Source organism: Excalfactoria chinensis, chromosome 7, assembly GCF_039878825.1.
Source record: "Excalfactoria chinensis isolate bCotChi1 chromosome 7, bCotChi1.hap2, whole genome shotgun sequence".
NCBI classification, from domain to species: domain Eukaryota; kingdom Metazoa; phylum Chordata; class Aves; order Galliformes; family Phasianidae; genus Excalfactoria; species Excalfactoria chinensis.
This window is the reverse complement of record NC_092831.1, coordinates 26,264,179-26,285,389: the sequence shown is the minus strand read 5'-3', so window position 1 is coordinate 26,285,389 and position 21,211 is coordinate 26,264,179. Positions and strand designations below refer to the sequence as shown.

The window sequence follows — 21,211 nt, the reverse complement described above, 5'->3', positions numbered from 1 at the left end:
TTGCTCCATGACTCATGGTTTTATAACCTTGTTTTTGTGAGCCAAAATCCAGTCATTGGCTTGAGGAGCTTGATTTATCCTTACTACAAGACTTTTTTCAAATGTGCTTTTATCAAGTGCTATACCTCTGCTTATGATGAACAGCGCTGAATTAAGAAGCCTGCATCACTTTAGGTTTTGTTTTTTATGCTTACCATTTGCCTCAGCAGTGTTCAACAATTGCTTCAGTTCTGGCATCAAAATCTTCCAGTGCTGCAGGAGTGCCCATGAGTTGATCAGGCCCGGACTCCCACACCCTGAAGGACAGACAAATAGGGGAGAGTTAATATTCAGTGTACTTCAATTATGAAGGCAAAACTTGCTGCTTTGATAGTAACTATTCTTATTAACATTATCTGATTCAAAGGAATCAAATTAAATGTGAGCAAATTTGCAACAAGTTGAGTATGGCTTTAAAAAAAGAAAAGGCAAATTTCTAGCACAGCTTCTTTTCAGCTGTCAAGGAACAACAGCTCTGTAAATCTATTGCCTCTACATAAAGAGCACAGGAAGAGTTTCCTGATGTGTCAAATCCCTTTTCCTTGTGGGTAGCAAAAAAAAAAGCTCCATGCTTCAGAATTCTGCAGAGACTCACTGCTACTGCTGCAAAGGATACCCCATTAGGTATATTGATGTGCTATGAAACATCAAGTTAAAATGTGCTACAATTGTTAAAATAAACGACCACGTCTACACAGTATTGACTCAGTACCTTATTTGCTTCCAGTGTTTATCTGCACAAAAACTCAAAACACATTCATCCTATGAGTTATTCCACTTATTAATGAGCCTTACATTTCTGCTTGCTCACACAGACCTGCAAGTACTTGAGAACTGCATTTAGTGAAGAGCAATGATTCAGTCTAGCGTAAGTGATAGATCAAGACACTCCAGCTGCTGAATTCTAGTAGGTGCTATTGAAAACTACACCTATTATCCATGAAGTGTGTACTTCCAACAGCTCTACAGAGGATATTTAAAATCTGCACGGGATCTCCAGTGGCAGCGTTTACACAAAACAACTCATACTACAGAGCCTGCAGATAGGATACTATCTTGACAGCTTATCAAGTTCACAGAAAAGTACTTAACATTTCCATTTACCTGCTGAGGCACACGTAGGAACTATGCACTTATTCCACAGCCAAGCTCATGCAACGAGACACTTCAGGGTGACTGACACTAAGTTTTATTACAAGCAATACAAACACCAAGCGCAAACAACTTTACTTTCCCCCTCACAGCCATCATTCTCATCACACATCGTGGCAAAGACAACATCTTTAAGTTAGGAATTCACAAAGGCAACAAATGCCATGTAATGCTTACAGCTCCTGAGAGTAGGGAAGGAAGAAGCAACATTCTGACAATAACTTATGATCAATTTGAGAAAGGAATTACAAGCTGATCATAACAAGTATCAACAATCAAGTACTGCTCCAATGCAGCAAAGTACACTTAAATACAATGGTGCAAAGCAAGGCGTAATTGTTTTGTGATTATTTTTTCCACGTAACTGTGATAGCAATCAATCTCTAAGCAAATAATTTTTTCATCATAATTTAATAAAGGCTCTGACATTTAAAAACCTTCAGAAAATAGCACTGAATTCAAGTACGCACACAGAAGAGAGATAATAGATGGAAGTGAATAAAGCATGACTTGATCTGAAAAAGAATTTTAGAACAAGATTATCACAGACTTTTCACAAACTTTACTTTCAAATGAATTCAGGCCAGTCGTTCTGCTTCAGTTTCTACAAGGCTTATCCTATGCCAAGAATTTCCTATAATGTTCAATTTTAAGTTACAAGGAGCATCACACATCATCTGATCAGTGTCTATACGGGCAAATGACTTTTCTTTATACATACAAATTCTGGCCTGGCTGGGAAGTCTTGCCACACACAGCAGATCCTTGTCAAAGCACACCAAACAAAAGAAACAGGGTCATGCTCTATCACCAACTAAAGCTTGATTTAACTCAAAATTCAAAAGGCCTCATTTTGCAAAAACTTATAAAATGCCAATGCTTATTACCATGAAGATAAATGCAAAAATAAAGGTTAGTAAATAATCCAAGGCACAACTTTTCAACGCAACATCTTTTTTTCCCCTATTCCGTTGGCAGGCCATTTATTCCAACCTATCACAGTCATCTTGGAATACAGAGGAGCTTTGACCATGTAAATGAGTTACCAAGTGCAAAACGTAAATCGTAGCTTCAGACCAGCTGCTCAAGATTCACCACTTTTAAAAAGGTCTTAGTTGTGAGACAGGCATGTTCACTTTACAGGCAGCAGCTGAAACGACATTATGCAGTCTACAATCCAGCTGGAGGGAGCAAACCAGACTTTGCCTTGGCGAATTTTCTCCGGTTTGAATTTAGAAGATGCATCATAGATGACATACTGAGTGCAAAATCTCTGATCAGAGGTAGGTTCCGCATGGTATGCCACCGTGTTGATCGTCTGCGTCACATCGCTGTCTGGTTTCGGCTGCCTAACCAGGATTTGTCCTCCACCTGCTTTAACCAGCTCCACAAGATCGCTCTTCTGGTGACTAGCGAAAGACCCCAAAAAATAGAAGTAGCATCCATCAAACAGCTTAGGCAGCTAAGGGAAGGAACATAAGAATAAGTATAAAAACAAGACCTCCCAAACTGAGGAAAAAAGTGAAAGTAAACAGTGAGTGCCTACAGAAAGTACAACTGAAAATAATCAACATGAGAAGCCACTTAACACATAAGGTCCTCAGTATAAGCATACAGCTGACCAAAGTTTGCTTACCTGGTAAATTCTTGCTTATGTTTAACTGTTCTCCAGTATAACAAGGTCTTCAACTGTCACCCAGGATTAGTCACAGCTACCCCTCCTGTAGCCTGGTTAAATATGAAGCTCTCATATGGAAACATGATGTGATTCACAACATATTTTTCCTTTCAGCTTTCAGATTATTTTGACTACACTCCTTTAGCTGGGAGGATTGGCTGACACGCCTGAAGGCTGTGCGGCCATTCAGAGAGACCTGGACAGGCTGGAGAGCTGGGCACTAAGAAACCGGATGAGGTTTAACATAAGCAAGTGTAGAGTCTTGCATCTCGGTAGAAATAATTGCATACACCAGTACAGGTTGGGGGAAGACCTGCTGGAAAGGAGCTCTGCTGAGAGGGACCTGGGCGTCCTGGTGGACGACAGGTTGGCCATGAGCCAGCAGTGTGCCCTTGTAGCCAAAAAGGCCAATGGCATTCTGGGGTGCATTAAAAAGAGCGTAGCCAGCAGGTCAAGGGAGGTGATCCTCCCCCTCTTCTCTGCCCTGGTGAGGCCTCATCTGGAATACTGTGTCCAGTTCTGGGCTCCCCAGTACAAAAAAGACAGGGATCTCTTGGAAAGAGTCCAGCGGAGGGCCACAAAGATGGTGAAGGGCCTGGACCATCTCCCCTACGAGGAGAGACTTAGGGAACTGGGTATGTTTAGCCTTGAGAAAAGAAGGCTGAGAGGGGACTTGATCCAGGTTTATAAATACCTGGGGTGTGGGAGCTATAGTGGCGAGGCTGGTCTCTTTTCAGTAGTGCGTGGGGACAGGACTAGGGGCAACGGGCTGAAACTCCAGCATAGGAAGTTCCGCACGAATGTGCGCAAGAACTTCTTTACGGTGAGGGTGACGGAGCACTGGAACAGGCTGCCCAGGGAGGTGGTGGAGTCTCCTTCTCTGGAGATATTCAAGACACGCCTGGACGCCTACCTGTGCGACGTGGTGTAGGCAGCCTGCTTTGGCAGGGGGGTTGGACTCGATGATCTCTAGAGGTCCCTTCCAACCCCTATAATTCTGTGATTCTGTGAAAGCTGACCGGAGAGGACCAAAGCACCTTCACTCTCTGTCCCATGCAGCTTCTTCCATAAACGTAACAGAGTTTTCCTTCTGACAAGGTTATGGCAACATAACCACTAATGGAGAAAAATGACTGCTTTATGGAGGTTTGCAGTTCTTCCCATCACCTTGCACATAATCAAATTTCGGTAGGAGGCCACATTAAAATTTTACATCTATTGCACCTGGACGAGTGGCAAAGGGCAAAAATGCACAAACCAAAGGTCATCAACACAATCTGTCTCAAGCAGTAAAACCCACCAGCTGTTCTTTGTTGAGCCGGCCTCTTTGAGGGCCACCTTGGATTTCATACTTCTCTTCTTGTTCTCGAACTGTACTTTGTAGACAGGCTTGTACCCCTGTAGAAACCACAACAAGGAAAGCACTGTTTAGTTTCAAATCTCACCATTAATTTACACAAGAAGTCTTTTTATTTTTTGTAAACAGGTTTGCATTTCATTTCAGGGAATAAACAGCTGCACTAGGATAAAAGGATTATCTGTAATGCAAAGGACTGCATCCACATAGCATCAAAACTCATGTGCTTTAGCAATTTTATTTTAACCTGGAAAGGAATTTACAGCAGTGGTTGTAAAGATGCAGGTTAGATGGAGAGAAGCAATATCACACTAAGATCAGTGTTGTAAACACATGGAATTATTAGCGCTTCCTCTTAACTGCTACTAAAGGTCAACCACTTAATGTCAAATGTCAAATGGCTGAACATTTGGAAACTCAAAGCCAGCAAGGAGAAACCAGTTAAGAAATGGAAGCAATTGCCTGATAAAGAGCAATTACAAGGCAAGTACAAAGCTGTTTCTGAATAGGTATGGTCTTAGATAAATCAGATGGGATTTCAAGGTCTCCAAGATCAGCAGAATCCGCAGGTTTACACTGAGGTTTCAACAGTGGCATTTATTTTTGTTACCACTGCTGCATAATGAGATTGTCCTTCACAGTCAACACGGTCTTACCTTGTTTTAAGGCTCATTTTTTTCTACCCCCCCCCAATCCAAAATGCACTGATGCTGATGTATCACTAACATTTGTGAAACGTACCTCCTGACCTGACTTTGGAAAGAGGAATCGCTGGGGTCATCCATTCAAGGATGGAACATTTTGCCTGCATTCATTTATAAAATTATCTGAGAAACTTTGCAAAGTGTTCTGTGAGGATTACAGTTGTCAAGGTTCAACTTCCAGAGCAGTTCTCATTCCTCAAATAGTGTTTTTATTCAGGCAACTTACTTTTCCTATGCAAATTTGGGAACCACAATATCTAAAGAAACACAACCAACTGAACAAAACCAGAAATGAAGCAGGGGTGTTGATCTTAAGAGAAGAAAGCCCTAGACTATGAAGCGAAGCATCAATGATGAAGGTACTCGATTCCCACGGGAATAAGTAGCAATATACAATCCGAATCTACAGAGATCTTTAAAGTCAACTGGATTTGCTGCTGCTTTACACAAACTGGCAAGATACAAAAGGAATTCACATTTTAGGTACCAGAAGTCTTACAATTTACTTAAAAAAGATAAACCTACACAGAAAGATACAACTGGTTAGATAATACTACAATATATATTTCCCCTTCCATGTACAGGTATAAGGTAACTGCACTTGGTAATTTCTTCAGGAAACACTGATATGAACTCATAAAACTGGAAGGGCAAGCTAGTCGTGTATTTTCTTGAAAGTAACTTCTGCATTTATTATTCATAACATCCACGTCTAAAGATAAGCTATTCTCAAAGTGCTCCCAACTAAAAAATAAATCTGAAGGCTATTTCAATACTTAATCATCATGATGTTACTGGATTTCCTCCATCCATTTATTTCACACTTATAAGGTCATTCTTTCAAGAGATCTTGGATGTTAATGGGCATCACTCACAGAAAAGAAAAGATCTTCTCAGCTAGTTTTAAGAGCAAAGCTGTCCATTCATTAAGAGCATGTGTTATTTCAATTTACCATCAAAAACTCAATTTCAAGGATTTTTCACTACAGAGCTGAGGTTTATGTTTAAGAGTACATCACAAATCACTCATTTAGTGCCAGCATCAATAAATAGTGTGAATTTGATAACAAAGTAATAAAAGGCTGAATAAACACAGAAGGCTACAATGCCTTCCTGTACAGCTACTTCTGTGACAGAAAAAAAAATCAGAGAAAAATCTATCTTAACAAATGGTAAAATAGACTTTTGCCCATTCTACACTGCCAGTTTCTCCAGCTCATCTGTAGGCACGGAAATATCCCTCCGTTCTCATATTTAAGATAGAAAGACTGAAACTCTAGTTGTGTTTCTAACCAATTCATTACATATACTTGTCTAAGACTCTCATTTGCCTCCTCTCTGACTTGTTTCTTATCTTTTCCACACCAAGTGCCAAGTCACTTGCTTCTACATCACTACTTCTGGATTACCCTTTTCAGATGCAGTGACTCCAAGCAGCTACCACAGTCTCAGTGAAGTTCAGGACAGAATAATCAGCTTTGGCTGTGTCAGTTGGGAGCAGGAGGCACACTGCAAGCTCTATTACTCTTCAAAGACAACCTCATGCTGGAAAAACCTCAATTTCACTGTTAGAGTATGAATACAAGCAAATGATTAGTGTACACTCTAGGCCTTTTGGTGGCTTTTCTTAGTTTTTCATATTTTTAATACAGGCAGGGACATTATTTTGTGTGACAACCTCTGAGTGCTAAACAGAGTTGACTCAATAAAGCCCAAGTCTTTTCCTGAGTAGATCATGTTAACTTTAAAGCAGCGAATGTGTATGAGTGGCTGGGCAACATGACAGTTCCCTTTTAATACCTTCTTAATCAGGATGACACTCAGCTTGATGGAGAGGACATATAAAAGGAAATAAAACACCACGCTGTACTCAAAGACACAGCACTCTACTGCTTTCATAAGGATGTTTCCAGAAGCTCTGTGACCTTTTAGTACTCCTATTTAAGTCAGAGGCACAATGCCCCTTGACTTTAAACAGTAGCCATATTAAATTGATTTCCTGAACATCTTAGGTTGCAATCCCTTGTATGGGTAATAACAAAACAGAACGAGATCACTTTTTAGCCAAGATTTCAGCAAATCTTGGTTTATTCCCTGATACTATTGCCAATTTTTCCAAAAGCAAAGAGGATGATTACTGCAACTATACTTTAACGGTCCTCTAGTTTAATCACAGCAGTTGAATCAGACGTCAGTTACCAATACAAGTGGCTCTCTTCCATTTCAATATGGACCAGAGCTATTTTCCAATACCTAATGAAAGACTGCAAGCACTCATTAATAAGGCTTGTTGCCTGCCTGACAAGAGATGATGCTGAGGAAATGTCACACGTGCAGAAGGGTCAGGCAATGTTCTTCACCAAAAAGAAAGAATATTTCAAGTTTGAGAGCCTCTTAAATGGTTCCATGCTTGCACTGTTTCAATGCAAATAATATCAGTTGTGTGAAATTCTAGCATAAATAGAGGCTGCATTAATGGTACCTAGAAAACATTGCAGAGGAAGGTTTTGGCTTAATACCACTGCATTTTAGTCTGACATCACCACATTTGGAGGGGAGAATACTGCTCTACCCCACTCCTCATTAGCAAGATCAGTAAAGCACCACTACTTAAACTGATCCTTATTAGCTCACTGAACATCTGGCCTCACCTTCTCACCTCCCAGTATTTAAGCATCAAGGAGGTTAAAAGGAAGCCCACTGGCGATACCGTTAATTGGCCTTTGATACAACTGTAGGTACCAGTGCTGGAAATAAAGAAATCATTACTTGCAAAATTTAAGATCAGAGCCCTGTAATCCTTATTAATGTAAGTCTTATTGGTTTATAATGAAAGTAATTGCATCAGCAAAAACAGTTTAAACAGGGTAAAGTACAAGAAGAACTGGATGCCAAGAAGGTAATCACCCAGATACCCAAGGGTAGTCCTCAGTAACTCAATTAGCTTAGTGGAGGTTTTGTTGGATTTGCACTAATAGAGCAAAGAGCAAGGGTTAGTCACAAATTTCTTCTGAAACAGCTAAGAGTAATTTTTAAAGATGCAATAGCAACAAAGAAGATGAAATACTACACAGACAAGATCCAGCTGAGATTGCAGCTTCCTCAGCTCTCTCTGCTTCTGCTCCGAGTTTTAAGACTTGTATGCATTTAGAGCAAAGCTTGACGAGATTATTTTCCTAGGAAAGGAGGAAAATTGGACTGAGACGAAGTGTTAGAGGAATTTTGTAGAGCTAGCTTCGATTCGCTCCCTTAAGAACATTACTCATCTCTGCCATAGCACAGAAAAGAATTTGCATGTTGTATTGTGGATTTAGAAAGTAACTTTAGAACTGCAAATCTTCATGAAGTGAGGTTAGACCTCACTTGGTGAAACACAGTCCATTGTTCCAAAAGATGGAAATGCCACCAGATGCTGCAGACTAAAATTAATCTCCTTAAGAAGGAGAGTTAATAAGTTAATCCAGGTGGTATTTATTAAACACAATGGAGCAGATGCTGAGGAAGCCCTTAAATACTGATTGCCAGAAGCTAGGATCATGTAATATGAAAATCAGCACCTCGCTTTAAAAAAAAAATAAATGGTTTTAAGCAGTCACCATTTGCCAGAGCTGTGAACAAAAATAACTAGAGCTAGCCATACCTGAGCTGAATAGATTAGGTTAAATGTCACTTATTTTCTCCTCTGGGAATCCCAGCAGCTGTACAATCTAAATTTGTGCCAACTCTGACACAAAACTGCTTCCCTGCTCTCCTTGCCAGGAGGTGCCAGCCACTGTAGGAGTGCAGAAGTTTAGACCCTGGTGGGTGATGTGAAACATTCCTCTCTGCTGCACGGCCAACTCAATCACACGCATGTGCACACTGGATATTCCTACCATCTCCCACAGAGCTCTGAGTCCTTTACAATTGAAATAAGTGTCCAATGCAGATTAAGTGTGAAATTCTAGTTGTCAAAAAATTTAAGCTGCTCTAAGGAGAAAGTGCTTTGCTTTAGATAAACATCTTCATCTAAAAATACTTCTAGAAAACAGATAGCTCAGCCTAAGAAGAGCCAGATCAAACTAACTTGACACTTCCCTCATCTGATAGCCTAAAGAAGGCTGCTCCGAGAAACTTTTGCTTGAAATGCCAGTCATGCAGTCCCCTGGCTCTTCCTGCCAACTCCCAGTTGTTCCAAGTCCTTACAAGAAAGGCAGGATTTTTTGCATTCTTGTAAGTGGTCAGAGCTGAGTCATTGATGCTGCTCCAAGTAAGCAAAGCAGATGAAGGAATAAAGCAATTGGATACTTTGAATTCTCCCAGCTACCTTGCCAAAGACTGACACAAGCTTATTTCCATGCCTATTGTTACCAAGCCAGTTTCTCATTCCCTGCTTTAAAAGATGACAATAAGTGCTTAAGACAAAAGAAAAGCTGAAAAGCTATTAACTATTACTGTTGGTTTTAATTATGGCCCTGTGATCTACAAAGAGGACGCAGGGAATACAGTATTACTTGAATCTTTGTCTCAGACAACTTGCAGAAGTACAATGATCCTCTGCTTTGTGCCCTAATACAGACTCAGAAATAATGAGGGCAATAAAAGAATGAAACAAATGAAAGATGTGGTCAAGGGCAAGGAGTACAGCGACAACAACGTTGTTTCAGTTGAATTCTACGCTGCTCTGAAAGTGGATAGATAGCTGACAGAATAGCATGGATGGAAAATATAACTAGAAAGGTGGAATTTTTCTAATTTTTTACCCATGAAGATCTAACACTCCACAGCAATGATATCCTTTTATCATTTCCACTTTCAGACAAAAGGAAAGCCCAGAAGACACACAGCTGAAATCCTGACTCCAGTACATAGAGGCCTTACATTTTGCTCAGACAGCAGGAAAACTCCACATTACTCCTCCAAGTGATGCTGGAGGATATTTTACCTGCACATACAGACACACACAAACTGAAGCACTACAGAATTATACAGAAAGATTGAAGTAAATGAAGGAGACTGCTTTTCTTTTTTTAGACATGCAGCCTGAAAGTCTGCTATAGTAGAAGAGTTAACATAAATATACTTCAATGATTTTGCTTGCAAGCATGAATTACTTTTTAAGTGGAATAGTTGTGTGTGGGCTGTAAGTATAACTTCAGAAATAACACTACCATGCAGCTTACGATGTGGTTAAAAGAAATTCCAGCAGTCAGTTTTACATATATTCAGCATTTCATTAAGTGTTTATTTTTTAAACAAATTCAGTGTAGGTCTGAACATTAATTTCCTTTAAGTGAGCAGTCTGGAACACTGAACTACAAGCGACTCCTCCTCCCATTTATTTGCAGTGGCTGTGACAGAAATAAGCAAGAGTGAATATATACTTTTGAAAGTTTATTTGCATCACATTTAAGGAAAGTTATCCAAACAGGAGTCAGAAAGCCATGATAAATAAACAGAGAAAGTTATGGAGAAGGAAAGCAAAGACTTCTTTTTTCCTAGACAAATGTTCCATCAGCAGGAGTCCCATTATTTGTTATAACAATCTTTAATTTGTAATGACTCTGAAGAAGACTAATAACAGACCGGTAGGAACAGATGGAGTGGTGCTGTTAATTATAGGCACTTAGCTGCATCAGACCCCATGAGTTATTACTAACACTTCCCACTAGGGAGGAGAATCACTCACTTTTAAGTAGTATGTTGCTTACTAAGCTGGGAGCATTATCAGTCAGGATTGTACTAATCAGTACTCTACCACCACAGAACACAAAATTCAGTTGCAAACAAAAAAAATATATTCCTTGACTAACCCTCACCTTAACCTACTTTTCTTCCAATCATATGTATACCAGGTTCTTCCACAAAGACTTAAACTCATGTCTAATTTAATCTCCCTGCTACCCAGCTGAAGGCAGCTACATACCTTTATTGGCAACATCAGTTTCCTAAGCAACTTACTAGCAAGAAGATAAAACGAAGTACAGGCACATATGATAGAAAGTACACAGGCTTCCTGAACCAAGTGAAGCCAAGAACCTGCATCAAAGTGATTCACTACAGAAAGACTTCTTGGTCTTTGTCTGCAGCAGGTTGTTGTTTATCTGAGCACAGTAATTACAAAGTTCACTTGTGACCCGAGTTGTCCACTCTATTCCAACCTCCAAGCAGGAAACTATCATCCATCCGCTTATTAGCACAGCAGCTGGAGTTACTAAACCCACCTCCTTAAGAAGAAACAATGTGTCTCCTGTGAGAGATATTAAGTAAGTTCTTGTTACATGCAGGTGGTAAAAGGCAACATTGTTTTCCTTTTGTATTTGCTTACCAAGCTACAAACTCCTGGAAGCACTGCAGAAAACACTGCTGAGAGAACACAGCTTTTACAAGCCCTTTAAGAATCACGAAAGAGAAGAAAGAAATCCGTCAGGAAGTTAAATGAATACTCTGAGGAAGCCCAATGACTATGTGGAGCCTTATTTGTAAAACTACTATGCACCTTTTGAAGCATTAAGCAATACTTTCATAAGCATTAGAGAATGCGGAAAATCCAGACCGTCAGAGAATCCTTAAACTCTGATGTTTAGTCACACAGTGAAAAACTGGAATGAAATTTGGCTATAAGCTTTCCATGGATAGTTAATTCATTTGTAGTGTGATTATTAGCTAAAAGGACTTAGCCACGAAGGTCAGAGGGAAGAAGCTGGCTTTAACAACTCCACTGAAAGCAGATGTAATAGCAAGTGCATTAGAAATCATGGAAAAAAATCAGAACTCAAGGTCCATCTTCACAGAACAACTACATGTCAAAGCATTTGCTCCATAAAAGATGACAAAAACAACTGCTTGCATACTAAGGTGATACTGTGCAAATAATCTTTCCTTGGAAGTTACTGTCTAAGCAAGAGAGCACTCCGGTCTGCACAGCTCACATGTACAGAAACAGTACTGAGAGTTAGGGTTATTTCTGTGCTCGTAGATGAATGAGCAAGACTGCTGTACCTGCAAGCTCCTACCTGTGATTGCACAGAGCCTGGCACCTTTCTCAACCAAGGGAGAAAGTGCAAGCAGAGGTTAATATCAGCTGACAACATATCTTTGCTTACGATGTCTAGCTTGAATAGATCTCACCTTAGACGTACATAGGCAAAACCTTACCTTCATACAGGCTTTCATCCTACACCCAAAGCAAGAATTTCTTATCAATTTGAAAGGAAGCTGACTGATGTGACAGACACCTTCCTTCTCTTCCAGGAGGTCTTCCAGAATCTTCACAAACCACCCCCAAGGTAGCGATGAACAAATTCATTCCCTGCTGCTACTTACAAGTGTGACAATGCAGTGCACACACTTAGTTACTACCAAGAAGGGAGACGCTGCACTGAATTAAATGTCCTCATTTTGGTGATTCAATAAACAAAACCCCACGCTTTATGTTAAGCTAGCAATTAACACACACAGTCAGGATGGCCGAGCGGTCTAAGGCGCTGCGTTCAGGTCGCAGTCTCCTCTGGAGGCGTGGGTTCGAATCCCACTCCTGACAGCAAGCTATTCTTTTCTAAAAGATGCCTGGACACAGCCCAGGGCAAGCTGTTGTAATGTACCTGCTGTAAAAGGTGAATGGCCCAGGGGATGGACCCTAGGGAGGGGAGTCCCTTCCAATCTCAACCATTCCAGGACTCTGTTAGGTGTCAGCATGTCATTTCTGTGTGGAATTCTGTGCTATTGACAAGTGGTTCACATACAATTTTCTCTAGAAGCTTATCCATCATTTCCAATTAGAAAAAGAATTTCACGTATTTAATACTTACACTCAAACTTCAGGACCCAACATCCAGTCAGCACAGCCATCATACATTTAACAGTACTTGGCATTGGAATATCAGGAATAACAACGTGGGTTACTAGGAGAAATAAAAGCACATGAAAATCAGAACCCCAGAACCATGCCTGAAAAGGAAGCAAGTGCTATTTATGAACAAACAGGCTGTGATAATTTGCTTTTGGTTGCTATGTGATTGTTGAAGATATGAATCCATCTGCGTGCTATTAGACATTGCAGCTTTCTACATTCTTGCTGTGATAGTCACATTTTTACAGTTCTAAAGATTCCACTAAATTTTTAGAGGATTGATGTGAATCTTACCCCATAAACCTGAGTTGCCTTTGAAGAATTATCTTTAACTCTGACACAGACCTTACTATGTGACCACATAAAGCCAGCAGAAATCACAGTTATGGGGCAGTAATTAGGGCGTAAAAGGAGACAAGGAAAAAAACTACTTTAGCATTTCCTTCACAGGCAGAAGCAGCACTTCAAAGAAAAACTAAAGGGGGTATTAAGGCAATGCTTGAGCACCCCAAAAAGGGGGAGAAAAAAGGAAGCCTAAATCAGCTCCATCACCTTAATAAATTAAGAACCAATTAAATTTGAAGGAAGGTAGCACAAATGAAGTTGTCAACTGATAGTCACAGTTTTATCTAAAGGCACCATCTGTGTAAGACTTAAAGGAGATAAAAAGTTCACAGTATGTCTCACGTGAGCAGATAATGTTTATAAAAGATGTGCAGAGAGAAGGGGGTCTCTGAGGAGCACTTATTGCTTGTTATTTAAAATCCATACACTGTCAAACCGAGGCTCCCCCAGAAGCCTTCCGCTCCAGTAACCAGGCAGACCTTGCTTGAATTCTCATGCAACACTGCATGCCATCCATGCATGACTATGGCTACGATTCAGAGATTTCAGGAACTACAGTTAAGAAAGATAAAAAGGAATTGTCCCAGATAGCACCTTAACAGATAAGGTGCAGAACTGCTGTCACTGTTTTAAGAAAACTACCTACCTGTGCTGTTAAATTCAGTACACCTTCGAGCCTTCAGAACTGTTGCTAGCCTGCTCAGCAATTTCTGTTGCTTTGAACTCAGACTGCTCCCTAGGATACCAAGAGGTCCATCTCGAGGCTGGCTCGGACTCTGCAATGGCACGAAGGGAAAGACCAGTATAAGCCAAGTGTCTGGGAACAAAGAATGCAACTTCCTTGCTTAACAGCGTTATTTAATAAAGAAAAAGCATTGTGAAAAACAATTCATGGCAAGTTGAGTGGAAATGGTCTGTCATTAAATCTCTTTGTAAAAGCCAGATCCAGAGGAGGAATAAAAAAGGTTGACTTTAGAGATAGTTTGTTTAGTTTATGGAAGCTACAAAAACAGGAAGCTGATGAAAAAGTTGTTTTGTTTTTCTTAAACAGACTGCTGTCCACACGTTTTGTTGGTTGAACTCTGTGTAAGCAGCTTTGCTGACTGTAGTGTTGGAGGTTTCCTCAATGTAGCAGTAAAATCTTCTGCTCATAGGGAAACATTACCAGCTGTTGGTTAGGGGATAATAGGACAATACTGAAACAGACCTTAAAGCAAAAAAGCAACTGGAGCAAAGACTACTGCTGCTCTCAGGCAGTTTGGCAAGTAGATCAAATTTAAACGTGCAGAAAAACATCAATAATAGCAAAGGAACAATACTTCAGGAACAACAGTGCCCATTCTCCTATAACAAACCACTTTCCCAGGTAAAGCTACCATAACACAGAATACTGAAGTTTGTAAGTGTTCTGCATATAGTCTAGAAATAATACTATCCATGTTAGCTCAGTCGGCTTTAAATCTCCCTGTAAAGGCAGAGGCTTAGACAATCTACCCAGGACCAAGCCTTTGGCACTTACAGGATGAACTTAGGCTTTCTTTTCTTTGAAAACAAACATACAAAAGCACAACAACAACACCCCACACTAAACACTTACCTCAGAGAGCTGGCTAAATGGGAATGATTCATTCTTGACTGGTAACATTAGCACAGACTTCATCTTTTCACTCTCTGCATAGTCCACAGGCCGCAGACCAAATATATTACTGGCAAAACAAGCACAGATGGGTTTAAGTAAATAAAATGCAACTTGTTTCTCAACTAACTGAGCACATTAGCTGGGTAGCTTTCCCACCACCACTTTCTAATATGCAATTTCAGCTAAAAACCACAAAGCCTCAAATAAGAATTGTATCCAAGACAGATGGATACTGAATTACAAGCTGCTCCATTCGGCCCAAGAATAAGGGATGTTCAGAGTGCTATGTTAAGTATGCTATAGTTCTTGATAAACTCTTTTGAGATACACTGATATCATTCACAGGTCCCAGAAATTTCTGCTTCCATCTTTTCACTGGCCTCACAGGATCAAGAAAATGCATTTTTAGCTTACCCTCTTGCCACAAAAGGAACACTGGAAGATTGCACCTATTGAGTTAAACACCGGAGTTTGATGTTGTTAGGCTTTTATGGGAAAAGCTATCTGCATTCTTCCTGATAGCAGAAGCTCCCTCACGCATCCAAAATTTGAGTAAGCATCTTATTTATCTGTGCTGGGCCACAGAACACATTAGAGCCAATTCATTCAAATCTGTGTTTCTTTGGTAATTTTGTTGAAAACTGTTCATCCTACGTGGCATCTCATAGTTATTAGATATGCTTCAAGTCCCCTCACCTCCCCCATTCTTTTAACATCCCTGACAAGACATGATTTGCTTGAAACACAACATGAAGCACAGCCATGGCTTTTGTCTCTTCCTCACACAGCTTTGCATTTGCAGGACAGCAGTGAGAAAAGCTGGAAACTGCAGAACTGCAGGTGTAAGTGCTGTTAACAAACCCAATCCTCTGCCAGCCCCCTTGGGAGATATTCTGCTTGTTCTGACCTATGCGGAATAACAGCCATTCCAGTTGATTCTTTTCTCCTCACCTCATGTAACTCTGGCTGTTAAAATGCATAGTAAGAGCTCATTATGAAGGGGAAGCTTGTCACCAAGAACAAAGCCCTGACTCAGTGCCTGAAACCTGGCAAGCTTTGTCATCAAGCAATGAAACATTTAAAGAGGTCAAACAACTGCTGCATCTTTCAAGAGCTGTCTCTTAGTTAGCCACACGTTCCTATGCAGAGTAAGAATCCAGGAAGCTTTACAGCAAATTCCACAAGGCCATAACTCAACCCAGCCTGAACAAAAGCTCAAATCATTAAATCTTCATTCTGACTACACTGGGGGGGCTTTGGCCACCTCTAAGTTAAAAGATAGGTCTGACCCCAGACTCTTTCTATGTTCGTGGCTGAGCACAGCTTGCTGACTTTAGCTCTTGGGAACACTACAACCCACAAAAACCCCGTATGGGAGATTCCGGTATTTTGCAGTTTCCAGTTTCATATTATTGCCCAACCAGAGCTCTCCTGCCTTACTAATGAGCAGAGAGCCAGCCTAATACAAATTCTGCAGACTAAAAGATAATTGGTTAAACCTCGGCCCAGTCCTGGAAGTTGTAGCCCATTAAATACTGTCATGCTGTTCCTGCTTTGTCATGCATCATCAGGGTAGCTTTTGCCTTTTCTTTAAATAAGGGTCATTTCCCACTCAAACTGCTGCAGGACAGTTCCTCTGAACAATGGATGCAGAGAAACAACAGTAGCACATACACTAAAGTCATCTTTAGACTGGATGGCTGGCTGAACTTTTGCTATGAAAAAAGGGGGGAGGAATCACATTAGTTGCAGAGATTTGGGGGTGCCCTTTCTCTCTCCCACAAGTACAGTAAGATCCTTGACTACTGAATGAAAAAACTAATCACCTGATGAATACTTACCTTCAGGCCACTGCTATTCTATGTTTAATTGGCAGAAGACATCTGCTCAAATACAAGCTTTAGCCGGTCCCTCTGTATTCATTTGATTGTCTTCTTCCCCTTTCTCCCATTGTTTAAGAACATTTTAATCATCTCCTACCAGAGCACAGCAAAATGCCATCCTGTCCTTACGAGCAAAGAATTAATGGCTAGTCACAGGATGTTAAGGTGGCACAGTTAAAGTGAACCGTGATGAGCCTGAGAAAACAGAGCTAGCAAAAAAATATGCCCACCAGCCCAAGAGATGGGTTTAAGTGTTTGGAATATTTGTATCAAAGCAGTTTGTTGATCAGAAGGGAAAGGGGGTGGGGGGGAATCTCTGAAAAGTGAGAATAGTTGTTCTACAAAGAAAAACTAAGGAATGCCTCTGTAAAACAGATATTGAGTATAGCTCTCTGTTCAGCTACTACCATTCTTGGTATAGTTAGTCAAAAGGGCTATTCCTAATATGTTAGGAATATGCATTGTTTCTAGAACCATGAGCAGGACTGGCAAAAAACGTGCTCAAATCTGTCTGCAGCCAAGCTGAAGAACAAGAGAAACCCTCCATGTTGTTGAGGATTTAAACTTTTAATCCATATTGTGAAATGAAATTGGGCACCATTCACACTAGGTCTGCAATAGGAACACAAACACAGCATTTTGAGGAATATAATAATGTTCCCCATACAGGTTTGTGTTTGCTGAGCATGGGTCCATACGACTGCTGAGCCAACAAGTTCTACCTTCAGAGGGATGACAGACACAAGTGTTACCATCAGACAGTAATAAGTGCCTCTGGTGCTTCAGCCAGAATACAAGGTCTCTAAGGCACACTTCTTTCTACTAGAGTGTAAGAGGGCTTTTTGCAAGTTGATTTAAACGTTCAAGAGTCAGATGTATCCTTTGATGCAAACACTCTCCTATTAGTCAGTCATCAAGGAATATTCAGAGGAGGGCTCTTAGGGCTCCAGCAAATTCCAATCAAAGAGCAGGATGTCTGTGCTGAGAACAAAGATGAGCCCAATGAAGAGCAACTCAATATAATCTTCTGAGTAAGGCTTTACATGAGACGACGACAGGTGATATCTTAAGGACTGACCGATCAAAGAGCTTCTTGAGAAAAGCTTTACAAATGGGATTCAGTTTATGGTGGAACACTGCTGAATTCTTGGCTTCAGAGACTACAAAGAGACTAATTGCTGTAGCAAATAAGAAATTGAACAGCTACCTCCTACATGTTTCAGGGAACTTGCAAGAAACAAGCAACCAGGGGAGAACAGACGGAAGGACATATCCCTGCCGGCTCCTCAGAAGCCCCAGAATCACATTTACCTCTATGCCATTCATAACTGGGGACAACAGCCGATCCTTAAAACATTCCCCCAGGTTTGTTCAGAATCAGACTCAACTATTCAGACTGCTAACACCTAAAAATTTTTACTAATGCTAAACTTATTGCGCATGAAGAACTGGCAAGATAGCCCATTTGAGTGAAAGCATTTGGAAAGCACCGTGAAACTGCAAATGCACAGACCTAATTTTTCTAATCACTCGGCTTGCTGCGAAGCAAAGAAAAAGGCAGAATTCAAGAGAGGGAGCACATGGGAAAAAAAGCTGTAAAAAATAAATTAGCTACGTCTAGGAGATTAACTTTAAAAAAAAATGAACTAGAGCAGTGGGACAACCAATGGATTCATTGGTGCATATAATATTTTCCATTCCCAGTCAGAAGAAACTTCAAATGGTAAAAGAAGCACCGCAACTACCAAATCTGACAGACTTCCAAGGCAATTCTTTCCAAGGAAGTCCGAAATCCTAGAACTGAAGTCCAGACAGAGACGTAGCTCTTAACTCTATTCACTTTGTTCAAAACACATGCAGCTGCTTCCTATTATACCTAGTTACTTCCTCATGCCTTGAGATCCCTTGGAAAGTGGTTGTATTTGTTCCCAGATGTATCTATAATCCCCTACAGCCCTGGAGCTCTCAACTGTCTTGAGGTATTCAGTTAAAATACTTCATTTCTTTAAAAATATGTATTTTGTCTTCTACAATCAAGATTCACACTGAAATTAAAAACCACTGCTCTAAACAGGCTATTCAATGTAATATTCACTTTAATTCCAATAGATTAACTCTCCAGCACACAAGGGATATTAAGACATAATCAAGTTACATCTATGGTCAGAACAGCCGCATCAGCCACTTCTGGGGATTTTCATGCTGCATATCTCAAGTAACATTTGAGTACATGTTTCATGCCCACAGTTCTCCAAGTTTAGCTGAAGGAAATATGCGAGTAACCACAGTGAACCATTCAAAAGTTCCCCCACTCTATGAGGCAGAGAAGAATGACTGCAACACACTAGGATAAAGACGGCCCTCAACCAGCTTAAAAGTTCACCAAGCACTTGATGAGCTCATGCAATTACCAAACTGAATCTCATGTAAAGAATTAAAGCAAAGACAGCAGCTTAGCAAAATGTGTTATAGTTCTAGCTTACACACCACATACCTTTAAATTTAAATTGAAGCAATTTGTTGTTAAAAACTAGCAGGGCTCAGTAGAAAAGGGAAGGAAGTATAAGACATTCTCAGAAGTCTCACATTCATTGTTGTTGTTTATATTGTTTCTTGGCAATGTTTGGAAGAAGTCAGTAAAGTCTTACTATTCAAGTCTGAACACCTCACTTCTAGATCCCTTCTTTTTTTATGTCTCTTATGTTCTCAGTAAAATGGAAAGAAAACATCTTCCCTTCACTGCTATGATCAGAACACATGCAGTAACACTTCAGACAAGGATAGAGAACATATAGAAAAATTGGAAGCCTCACTTTTTCCAGGGCAGGGTGCAGGCAGGGCTGTTTTTTTGCCAAAGCAATGAAACAAACCAAGAAAGGCTCTGTTTGTTCCCCAAAAGATTTGAGAAGAAAGTATATTTTTGCATATTTATAAACAGCACACAGAGATTTTGAGTACACCGGAGGCTAAGTCAAGAACACTCTGTATTTAGAAGAAGCCATTTTTAAGGTACTAAGGAAGTAGCTGGTTGCAGAGTTGTGACCTAGCCTACATCCCAGTGCCTTAATACACAACTGAAGCCTACCCATATTCAGTGAAAACTATGGCAAAGTTTAAGATTTATTTAAATCTTTCCCTTCCATGATTAAAAAGCTCCTCTTTCAACAGAAGGTCATGTTTGCTCACACAGAATGAGATGAAACAGGATCAGCTTTGTCTCAGTTTATCTAAGCCCACGCAGCAGAGATTAAGGCTAATAAGAGACCTGAAAAGTCCCAGTGCTGGCATTTGGAGTCTGCCATGCAAACCCTGCAGTGCTGGAGTCCTGTTGAAAATTTGCATCAAAGCTGTTACTTGTGCTACACTTTCAGATACCAGACAGACAAGTGGTAAGTGTCACATAACCAGAGAGCAATACATGAGTGGTTTGAAAATTAGTTTCTGAAGTTGCCAACTTAAGGTGTAACATGCAGGTCTTTGTTGTTCAAGAACAAAGTGAAGATGAACAACTGATCCTTTTTCACAGTTAGGGTGGTTTATTTGGTGTGTTTTCCCCCTCCCCTCTTCTCCAACTCCAGTGTTTTCAAGACTATGACTTGTTGAAAACTCCATGCTTTTCCTGAGAATACTTTAGTTCTGTGATCTTCAAGAGTAAATACTGTCAGCTGAAGCGATTAAACTGAATCTGCTTATGTTTTGTTATGCTCCTGAGAAGGAAATTTATGTCATGCAAGACTTCATCCTGTCTTGTTACACGCACACAGACCCTTCTTTTGACATGTGTTGGGTGCTCCTGGCACAACCACAATACTAAAATGCCTACAACCACATTTAACAGCACGCAGTTTGGACTGAAACACCTTCTGCTAGCAAGGAGCGCAGGGAAAGTAAAAGAAACAGCTGTAGCAGTTCAAAGCTCATCTAGTTCAGCATTCCATACCTCACTGAGCTGTAACAAAATATCAACAGAAGAGTGTTACAATAGGATGTTTTGTTACTTTCCTAGGACAGTTCCCAGTTATTTATGATTTAGGCATCTTCAAAAATTCTAGGACAAAGGGAAATGGAAACAAAACACCTTGAAAAGGAGTGGATTTAAGTACAACACGGCATATAATGTTTAACATCTCCAGTACCACTACAAATAATCACATTTTATTACTAGCTTTGCTTTATATTTACTTATCATACATCCTGGATACTCTAGCTGGTGCTACAGCTTAAATAGCATTACATCTACTCACACTGCATCACGGGAGGCACCATGCAGAAGCAGCAGCTCAACAATGCTCACGTGCCCATTCTTGGCAGCGTCGTGAAGGGGCGAATCGTTCTGATAGCCCGTAGAATTCACCAGTGCTTTGTGTTGTAGCAACAGCTCCACCACCTCTTGGTGCCCATGGTTGCATGCCTCGTGCTAACATGGCAAGTCCGCAAGCAGCAAAGAGAAAAAACTCAAGTGAAACAGAGTTCAGATGAAGGGCCTCTGTCGTACAAGTTAACATGTTCATTTTCAAACCCTCAAAAGATAATCAGGGAAAACGATGCAAGAATACTACATTACATTCCCAACATGAACTAAC

At 40.4% G+C, this 21,211-nt stretch overlaps 1 protein-coding gene and 1 non-coding gene across 3 annotated transcripts in view; one reads left to right on the top strand and one right to left on the bottom strand.

The window, feature by feature from the left end:
• Positions 1-217: 217 nt before the first annotated feature.
• BARD1 (BRCA1 associated RING domain 1) overlaps positions 218-21,211 on the bottom strand; it is a 40,368-nt gene continuing 19,374 nt past the window's right edge. Inside the window, exons 6-11 of one of the 2 annotated variants that reach the window (XM_072342032.1) lie at positions 20,873-21,045; positions 14,704-14,812; positions 13,753-13,882; positions 12,721-12,813; positions 4,170-4,267; positions 218-296 (exon numbers count right to left, since the gene is read on the bottom strand). In XM_072342032.1, coding sequence (XP_072198133.1) covers positions 276-296; positions 4,170-4,267; positions 12,721-12,813; positions 13,753-13,882; positions 14,704-14,812; positions 20,873-21,045 — 624 coding nt within the window. In that variant the 3' untranslated portion in view covers positions 218-275. Of the gene's footprint in view, positions 297-1,208; positions 2,654-4,169; positions 4,268-12,720; positions 12,814-13,752; positions 13,883-14,703; positions 14,813-20,872; positions 21,046-21,211 lie in introns of those variants that run through there. The other variant, XM_072342031.1, reaches the window with a different exon arrangement.
• TRNAL-CAG (transfer RNA leucine (anticodon CAG)) lies at positions 12,370-12,452 on the top strand. Its single transcript has one exon. It is a non-coding gene; the product is annotated as a tRNA-Leu (tRNA).